Source organism: Tauraco erythrolophus, chromosome 27 (assembly GCF_009769465.1).
Source record: "Tauraco erythrolophus isolate bTauEry1 chromosome 27, bTauEry1.pri, whole genome shotgun sequence".
Taxonomy (NCBI): domain Eukaryota; kingdom Metazoa; phylum Chordata; class Aves; order Musophagiformes; family Musophagidae; genus Tauraco; species Tauraco erythrolophus.
This window is the reverse complement of record NC_141491.1, coordinates 4,323,783-4,333,057: the sequence shown is the minus strand read 5'-3', so window position 1 is coordinate 4,333,057 and position 9,275 is coordinate 4,323,783. Positions and strand designations below refer to the sequence as shown.

Here is a 9,275-nt window from a genome sequence, read left to right as displayed (position 1 = left end):
GGTCCCCAGCCCTTTGCTCGGGCGTGTGAGCGCGGCGGGGAGCAGCCGGGGTGGGACCGCGGCTCCCCGGGATCCCGGCCAGGGCTCTACGGCTCCGACGGGCGCTGCTGGCGGGACGGGCTGTGGGGGCGGCCGGAGCCCCGACACGGAGCGGGACACGGGCCGGCGGCCACCGCTGGCTCCGCCGAGCCGGTGGCAGCTCCAGCAGGCACCGCAAAGGGCACCCCGCTGCCCGGGCGGGAGGGGGCCTGAGCGTCTCGCTCAGGCGGCGCTGCGGCCACCCGCGTCGCCACGGGGGGGCCTTCGGGAGGCCGGAAGCGGCCGCGCGGCGCGTGCGCGCTCCTTTCCGCGCTTGGGCCCGCCGCCGCTGCCACGGTGAGGCCGCGCTCCGGGCCCGCATCGGCCGCGCATCGGCGCCATCCCGGGGCCGGGGCGGGGGGCCGCTGCTCGGCGGCAGCGGGCAGCGCTGGCGCGGCGCGCTGCGGGGAGATTCCCGGGATGAGGAGGGTCTTGGCCCGCGTTTGCGCGGCGGGAGGGAGCGGGGCGCGCTAGGCCGCGGGAGGGTTCCGTTACCGGCGGCGGGGCCCCGATGAGTTCCCAGCGGCGGCACCGGGGCCTTTCGCCCCGAGAGGGCCCCGTGCTGGAGCCCCTCGGCCTGCGCGGCCTCTGCCGTGCTCGGGGGGGGGCGTTGCGGCTGGTGAGGGCGCCCCGCCGCTCAGCAGCTCCGCTCACGCCGCCGGGCCCCGAGCACCGGGAGCTCCGCGGTTCCGCTGTGCTCGGGCCAGGGTGTCGGGAAGCACCGCCGGGAGTCGGAGCGGCCTCTCGGTGCGGCGCGGCAGCGCGGCTCCGGTGTGCGCTGCCCGGCTCCGAGCGCGAGAGGTGTGCTCTGCTCCCGAGCTCCGCCCGGATGGACACCAGCAGCACCAGTGCTCTCCAGCCTCGGCACTGGGGGAAGAGCCGCGTTTCTGCCCCGCCTGCGTCAGCCCTTGTCTCTTGTTTTGGCTGATGCCGGGTAGTTCGGTCTTTCACATGGCGACGTGGGTTAATGTTCCACGAGCAGAAGTTGGGATTGCTCGTGTTTTCCGTCGCAGGAAAACACAGAGAAGGGCTGCCCACCCGGGAGCTGGTGCTGCAGAGTAGTTCAGGAGGTTCTCACGGGAGATGGCAATCCGAGGGGTGTTACTGGAGTGTTCAGCTCTTCACATATAGCAGTGGTGTTATTCCTGCTGGTGGACTCCAGAACGCACTGGTTTTAGATGAGCAATATTCCCTGTCTGTCACTCACCTCTCGTTTAGATGTTGATGCCCAAGAAGAACCGAATCGCCATCTATGAGCTCCTTTTCAAGGAGGGAGTGATGGTGGCCAAGAAGGACGTCCACATGCCGAAGCACCCTGAGCTCGTCGACAAGAACGTGCCCAACCTCCACGTCATGAAAGCCATGCAGGTGTGGAGGCGAGGGCGGGCTGGCAGCCAGTTGGCACCTGGGCACGTGGGATTGTTGTGGAGCTGTGAACACTGTGGTCAGCCATTGCCTTTGGTTTGCTGCTGCTTTCCTCTTGCAGTTGTTTTCCCATTTTCCTGCTTTTTGCCGTTTCCTCTTGGATTTGTTGTTCCCTGCAGAACACAGAGGGTTATTCTTTTGTCATTTCTCATTCTAGCTCCGTTTTTGAAGCTGTGTGTGTGTGACATCGTCTTGTGTTTTCTCACAGAGTGGAAATGATGCTGTTATTTTTTCCTGTGCATGTGAACTTTTATCTGTTTCTGAATTTTCATTCCCTGCGTGGCCCCGACAAGCTTTTATGTTCCTAGAAACATCTGGTGAGGGTATTGATCAGAGATGTGTGATGATGATAAGGATTGTTTGTGAAGTAACCCAGAATTCTCTCTCTAGTCTCTGAAATCCCGGGGTTATGTGAAAGAGCAGTTTGCGTGGAGGCATTTCTACTGGTACCTGACCAACGAGGGGATCCAGTACCTGCGCGATTACCTTCACCTCCCGCCGGAGATCGTCCCTGCGACCTTGCGCCGGAGCCGCCCAGAGACGGGCAGACCACGGCCCAAAGGTGAGCACTGGTTGGGGGGCGGCTGCTGAGGCGGCAGGGGGAGCAGGGCACGAGGGGGTTAAGTGTGTTGGGGGTTAAGTGTGTTGGCGCAGGTGTGGTGGATGCTCAGCGGAATGTCAGCTTCCAGAGCAGGCTGGTGTGAGTTGCTGTGATTTTGGGGTGTAAAAACATTAATAGATGTGTATAGATTTTATTGCTTTTGTGTTTGACACTGGCCTGCTGAAAAATTGGAGAGGGCTGAAGAAAGTTGTGAGACTGACTGGGAGAAATGCTGTGAGTGTGGGACTTGGCAGCACAAGTGACTGGAAACCGCAGGCTGGGACCACTTGGTGCCCAGACATGGTTGAGGGCTGAGGCAGGGAGTGTCTTTGCCTGCCATGTTCTTGTCGTTTGGGAAGAGCCTGCAGCAATCACCGCAGTCCATCAGGAGATGGTCTTGACCAGCAGGTACAGAGAACCTTTGTCTCTGGCTGAGATATCCTTAGAAGAACTAGCTTGGAGGCTCTTGTGCAAAAGTTGAGTGGCCTTGGCTAGGATTGCTGAGATGGGGAGCAAACTTGGATTTGGATGTGGCTCCCGGGCACGACATTCCATGACTGAAAGTGAAAGCTAATCCTGGGTACTGGGTGTGCTTTGTCTGTGGTACTGGGGTCAAGCTGGATATCCACAGTTCTGCCTGGATCACGTACACTTCACGTGCCACTAGGGAAATCACATGATGAAAGCTGCCTTCCCTTTTTAAAGATTCACCACAAACACTTGTGGTACCTTGGGCTCATAGCCCTGATTGCTTTTCTTGGTGGGATTTTCATACCCCGAAGTGAAGGAGATGCTGGTCATGCAAACAGATGTGCTGCTGACACTGACTTCGCAGATTGCCTGCAGCTGCCTCTGCACAAGCACCTCCCTGCAACGTGTGAGCTGGACCCACCTGCAGATGGCTAGGATGTGTTCCCAGAAGGTATTCTTCTCTGGTTGCAAATAGCAATATAAAATAATAAAATTTGGGTTGCCAATCTGCCTGTGTAGTCCACACAAGGCAGAAGCTGCGCTTTTTCTGTGTGGATCCTTGGTGTTGGCCTGTGAATGGCTTGTGAGCCATTTTGATATCTTTTTTAGTGAGCAAAGTCGTGTGTTAGCACAACATAAAGAACTTAAGGTGAGTGTGCTGAAGCCACCGTGCCCCTCAGGTCAGTTTTGAAAAGGTTACTGTGTTCCAAGCTAATAATGTGGAATAGGAAGGCTGGTTACGTTGCTTGTGTGAATTTCGAAACGTTCTGCAGAATCTCTTCTGCTTGGTTTTGCTGGTTCCTTGCCCGGTAGCAGAGACGAGATGCCACAGTGCAGAATATGGATTTTAAAATCGCTGAGAGATCTTTGGGGAGATCAGAACTTGTGGGAACTTAGAAGAGAGGAAATTACTGTGGTTGGCAGATCAGCATTGCCCGGTCTCTAGGGACAAGAAACGTTTCTTCTCCCTCAAGGCAGGAGATGGTGGAGTTGCTTCTTGTGTTTACCAAGGTAGAGTGTCTTCCTGCCCTTAAAGAAGGACTTGCTCTGTGAAAGGGGAGTCCTGCATGACCGAGCTGTTTTGGTAGATGTTAGGGGTCTGCACTTCTGTTTCTGAGCTACATTGTGTCCTGTCCCCAAGTACTGGACACTGCGTTGAGGCCGAAGGCTGTGGGCTTGGGGTGCTGAGGAGTTCACCTGCAACTTGGTTTTAGCCTAACAAAACTGTAGCACCGTCTGCTTCAAAGAAGAGAATTGTATTGAAGCGAGGAAGATGATGGTTTCTTTGATCTCTGAGTAGCTTTGGATGTTACAGAATTTATTCTTTAGATGTTGTGTTTATCCAGTGAGCTAAAGAAATTGCATATCTACTGGGAGGATGGGACTTCCAGTCCCTGGTTAAAATCTGCTCCGGGTTTCTGCAGCAAGGGAGCTCCACTTTGCAGCATCACAGACCTGTGCGGTGCCAGTGACCGTGTTCAGTCCACCCCTTGGCAGGGTTAGTGGGTGGGGCTGCAGGAATTGGCTTTTCCCGTGCTGTTTTTCTGTGGATTACCTGCTTGAGGCTGCAGCAGACGAGGAGTCACAGAGCTGTGTGTGAATGGTGGTACTGAATCCAAGCTTATGGGTGTTGCTTGACCTCTTGGAGTTTTGGGGTCTTTTCTGGTATTTCCATGCAGTTCTACTGACTTTCTCAAGTGAGGCTTGGTGCACAAGCTGGAATAGTTAGTCTAGAGCAGGTTTTAGACTGTTATGGAGTTATGGAATGGTTTGGGTTGGAAGGGACCTCAAAGGTCATCTAGGTCCAACCCCCCTGCCATGGGCAGGGACACCCTCCACGACACCAGGTTGTCCAAAGCCTCATCCAGCCTGGCCTTGAACACTTCCAGGGATGGGGCAGCCACAGCTTCTCTGGGCAACCTGTTCCAGTGCCTCACCACCCTCAGAGGAAAGAATTTCTTCCTTATATCCCATTGAAATCTCCCCTCTTCCAGTTTAAAACCATTGCCCCATGTCCTGTCACTACACGGCCTTGTCCAAAGCCCCTCTCCAGCTTTCTTGTAGCCCCTTTAGGTATTGGAAGGTCTCCCCAGAGCCTTCTCTTCTCCAGGCCGAACAGCCCCAACTCTCTCAGCCTGTCTCCATAGCAGAGGTGCTCCAGCCCTCAGATCATCTTCGTGGCCTCCTCTGGACCCGCTCCAGCAGCTCCATCTCCTTCTTGTGTTGGGGACCCCAGAGCTGAACACGGCACTGCGGGGGGGCTCTCAGGAGAGCAGAGTAGAGGGGATTTGAGTAGAGTTATGTATTTGACATTTGCAGTTTGTGTTTGTTAAAAATGTAACTGAACTGTTAGAAATTAAGGATGGACAGACCTGAAGTTCAAAAAACAAAACAAAACATTGGCTAGGAGTTGTACTGGAATGGTTTAACCCTGCCAGAAAGGAAGGACATGGAAGTACTGGTAGAATAAGTTAAACAGTTTGTTTGCACATCACTGAGCAGTGTTTCCCCTTGTGACAGACTCATCTGTTACGAGTTTTGTGTGGGAAAACTACTGCCCAGAGTGTAAATCAAACCTGTAGAAGTGGTTTGTGTTTCTTCTTGCAGCCTGCTTGAGACTGCTAGTAAGTACACCGAGGTGCACCAGGCAGCAGCTGCTCTTACATGTGTCTCCCTGCTGAGCGTGAAGACTTTGGTCTGGTGCTGTGGGAGTGTGTTTTGTCATCGATGCTCTGGGGGAACCTCGTGAGAGTCGCACAGAGGCTGGCAGTTCCACCACATCTCCTTGTTTCCTGTCTGCTGTTAACCTGACGTTACATAGATAATCTGCTTTTAGTTTTATTAATCTTCCGTTGTGGAGGATTTGTGATACTGATGGTGTGACTGTCAGGATCAGAATGTCGTGCAGTTTGTGACTTAGCTGTGAACAAGCTTGTCAGACATGACAGATTCCCCATATTTCTGATTTTTTTTTAACTATCATTAATTTTTGACTCTTTATTTGAAGGCCAGAAGATGGTTGAGGTGATGCTGTAAATCCATTTTTCACATTACTTAACTTCAACCCAAGCATAAGCTGGTGCAGATTTCGCCCTTAAAGTGAAGTTTGCTGTATATTATCACTTTTTTGTTTGCGTTCATATACACCGAGCTGCCCAAGGGGCAGTTCTGCTGGTGGATGTGATGCAGTGCTTACCTGGAGGGCTTTTCTCCACCTTGAGATGCAGGATCACCCAGGGAATGGGTTGTTTGTGTCCTGGCTAAGCAATGCATTTGGTGTTGCTCTTTTCTCGTACAGGTCTGGAAGGTGAACGCCCCGCACGTCTCACTCGGGGAGAAGCTGACAGGGACACGTACAGACGCAGTGCCGTTCCACGTGAGTGTCCGTGTGTTGCTGTGGGAATATCAGGCTGACCTTGCTCTTTGTGCAGGTTATCTCTCTGGGAGAGCTGTCTTCAGTACTGGCCTCCTTTCAAGAAGAAGAAAAGGGGAGAATTAGACTCTTGGCATAGCTGAGACATTTGCACAACAGAGTTCATCTGTATCTGCTTATGGATAGGAGTCTTGAATTTTGTCAAGCTGGACCATGGGATTTTCTCTGGGGTGGGTTCAGTAACTCTCCAACAGTCTCAGTAGTATCTATTTTACTTTGCTATGTTTAGCCTCAGTTTTAGTTGTCTTTGATTCCAAGCAGGAGCACTGTACTTGGGGAGCGTATTCTTTGGTTAGTAACTCCTTCTCCTCTCTCTTCAGCTGGTGCTGACAAGAAGGCCGAGGCTGGTGCTGGAGCAGCCACTGAATTCCAGTTTGTGAGTATTTGCATTCGAGATTTGCTGCTTTTATTGAGGCTCTGAGTGGGAGAAACCGGATAGGTCGTATCTGCATGTGGTGCTTCTCGGGTGTGCCAGCCAGGGTTAGGTGTTGGGCTCTGATTGCGTGAGGGAAAGGAAGGGAAGGGAATGCATGATTTTATACTTCAGAAATAGAAGAGTTTTAGACATGATCTACAGAGCTGGCTGGGATGGAATGATTTTGTTCGTAGTATCACTCATCTGGTTAACCTCTGTCAGGTAGCTAGTCTCAAACAGATGAAGGTTAGGCTGTGCTTTTGGAGCAGGGGATGCTTATTAAAGTGATGTGAAGTTGAGGAAAGACAGCTAAGTCTTTTATGATGTTGGTGGTTCTTGCTGCTGTGTACTTGCTGCTGTCACTTGCTTAATACGGTGACTTCTAATGCTCTTCCTTTTCTGTTCCAGAGAGGTGGATTTGGTCGTGGACGTGGTCAGCCTCCTCAGTAGAACTTCCTGCTCATGTTTTGTGTATAATAAAATAGGTGAAAATGCCATCTGAGTTGCATCACTGTGTCTTATTTAAGTGCATAAATCTAGAGCTCACGTAGCAGAGAGGTGACTCAAATCTTTGGCATGTGTAACAACAGTAGTGGAATAACTTGTAATTAGAAAACAGGTTATAGAAAAGGAACTTTGTAGGTTTGGTGGGTACCAACATAGGCTTTGCTAGCACGTAGAGGAGGTTCTATGGAGGACGAGGAGCGTTGTTTCATGGCAAGGCAGAAGCGCTGCAGGCAGTTTTTCTGCTCTGCCCAGGAAGACACTCATTTCTAGTAATTCCCAGTAATGCAGCAAATCTGGGCTGAGAGACAATTCTATTTTGCAGACAAAACTCAGCAAGTTCAGCTGTCTTGGCCCAAGGTGCTCTGTGAATCGGACACAACCAGCGCAGGCAGGTGAGCATTTCCTTTACCCCGGTTGTGAAATCACTGGGTTAATTAACCATGGCTTAAGAAAGATGGGGTGGTTGTAACAGCACCTGCTGTCTGGAGCTGAGTGGAGCTGGGGCAGGGAGGTGCAGGCCGGGGTCCCCTGCAGTGTGCAGCCTGCCAGTAGATGTCACCCGGCAACTAATAACGGGCTGATGCTAATTGGGAATGGGTTTCTGCGGTGTGGTAATGGTGTCTTGTTCAGGGCAGCCTTAATCTCACAGAAGTGCTAGACACTAACCCAAGGGGAAAGGAGTTCACTCCGGTCCTAGTTTGGGGTGAGGGAAATGGTGGTCATGTGATTATGAATTTATTTTATTCCCGAAGGAGCTGGAACTGTAGGGAGAGAGTAGGTGTTTCAAATCTTTAACTGATCCATCTGCCTCTGTTGAAGTTTGTAGGTTGTGATTTAGCTAAAGCTAATCCAGACTAACCTGTTGAATCCCAGGTGAATGGATTTAGCCAGGATGCACTTTACAGCCTTATTCTTAATGGGAATGTGCATTAAAGCAGCTGTTTTTTCAACTTTGCTGGTGATATTTGTGAGCTTCTGGGTTGTCTGCATCTACTGGGTCTTTTTGTTCCGAGTTTCTGCTTATTTTATCCTACAGTGAGTGGTTATGTTTACACCTGCTACTATGCATTTATAGTTGTGATTCTGTTTGGGAACCAGTGTTGTGTTCAGCAAAACATTCAGCTTCGTGTGAAATTAAGCAACTATTTAAAATGACTTGCAGTACTTAAGCGTGTGGCAATTAATACAAAGTGCTAAATTTTTTCTCCTAAAAGAACATTTGACTCATTAAAAGGGAAGATCCAAATGAGCTTTTGTTTTGGGGTGAAGAACCCCAGTCTAAGTAGACTCTTCCACACAGGAAGTATCGCCTCTGAGTTTTTAATCTCCTACAAGTCTCCTAACCCACCAGTCTGCCCAGCCTGAGACGGGAGCTCTGTGTGTAGTAGAGAACAGATCCCATCCTCATCCTCTCAAAGCTTGTGAGCATTCAGCTGCCGGATGAGAGGCAGGGCTGGTAACAGTGTCTCCTTTCTGGATGTTCCCTAGTGGGATACACGCCTGGCAAAGAGCCTTTTATCCCACCCATGTACAGAGTCAGGAGATGTTGGAGGCTTCGTGGGTTACCCTCTGTTTTCGACTCTCCTGGTGTGGAGCAGAGAGACCAGGCTGCTGAAGCCAAACTGGTAAATACTAATTTACCAGGGTAAATACTGCTCGGAGAAGTACTCAACCCTTTGCCAGGGTTTTCCTCCATTTTTTTCCTCCAAAACTGCCTGCTGAGCCCGTGTGGGGCCGGGGCGTGCCCTGGCACCCCTCTCACCTGCAGCTGCTCTGCAGACAAGCCCAGCCCCGCATGCGGGTGTCTTTGCAGTGGGGGGGATGCTGACGATAGCCCATCCTGGGGCGTCGTTTTGTGGCTTACAGGCTGCCCAGTGACATTGTGCCATTAGGATGGAGCCTGGAAATGCCCCGAAAGGCTCCTGGGGAGCAAGGAGCGTGTGCGACAGTGGGCGGACCCTGCAGGTGCCCCCCGCGAGGTGGCTCGGTGCTGGTGCCCATGGGGCTGAGGCCACCCGGCACGCAGAGGGCATCCCGCCCCGCCGCCCCCCGCTTTGTTCCGCTCCCGCCCGCGCGGTACAATGGGATCCCCGCGGCCGCGCTCCGCCATTGGCGTAAGCCGCCCTCTCCCGCCGCCTCCCTCCGCGGCGTCTGCGCGCTTTGCGTAGAGCCGCTGTCAAAGCGGAGCCATGTGCGCGGGGGGCCGGCTCTGCCCCGGCGCCTTTTGCGTAACTGCCAGGGCACCCCAGCACTCAGCCGCTTGCCGGCTTACGAACAGCCGCCTTATTCTGGAAGGCGGCCCGCGCCGCTGGCGCAGGGGGCTCGCGGCGAGGTGGGGAGAGGAG

The 9,275-nt window shown here is 52.8% G+C and overlaps 1 protein-coding gene across 2 annotated transcripts; it reads left to right on the top strand.

The window, feature by feature from the left end:
- Nucleotides 1–334: 334 nt before the first annotated feature.
- RPS10 (ribosomal protein S10) lies at nt 335–6,920 on the top strand. Of its 2 annotated transcripts, none has more exons than XM_086627469.1 (6): nt 335–375; nt 1,297–1,446; nt 1,894–2,065; nt 5,874–5,951; nt 6,329–6,384; nt 6,832–6,920. In XM_086627469.1, the coding sequence occupies exons 2-6, from the start codon at nt 1,297–1,299 to the stop codon at nt 6,871–6,873; spliced, it is 498 nt and encodes a 165-aa protein (XP_086483595.1). In that variant the 5' UTR covers nt 335–375; the 3' UTR covers nt 6,874–6,920. The 2 variants fall into 2 exon arrangements, with proteins under 2 accessions (XP_086483595.1, XP_086483596.1); XM_086627470.1 differs by lacking the exon at nt 335–375 and adding an exon at nt 881–1,012.
- Nucleotides 6,921–9,275: the final 2,355 nt, after the last annotated feature.

Bases quoted from the DNA above. Each gene is read 5' to 3' on its own strand.
- RPS10 (XM_086627469.1), top strand. From the start codon at position 1,297: ATGTTGATGCCCAAGAAGAACCGAATCGCCATCTATGAGCTCCTTTTC. The intron at 2,066-5,873 runs GTGAGCACTGGT...TTTCTCGTACAG, and splicing joins GGGCAGACCACGGCCCAAAG to GTCTGGAAGGTGAACGCCCC. The intron at 6,385-6,831 runs GTGAGTATTTGC...TTTCTGTTCCAG, and splicing joins CAGCCACTGAATTCCAGTTT to AGAGGTGGATTTGGTCGTGG.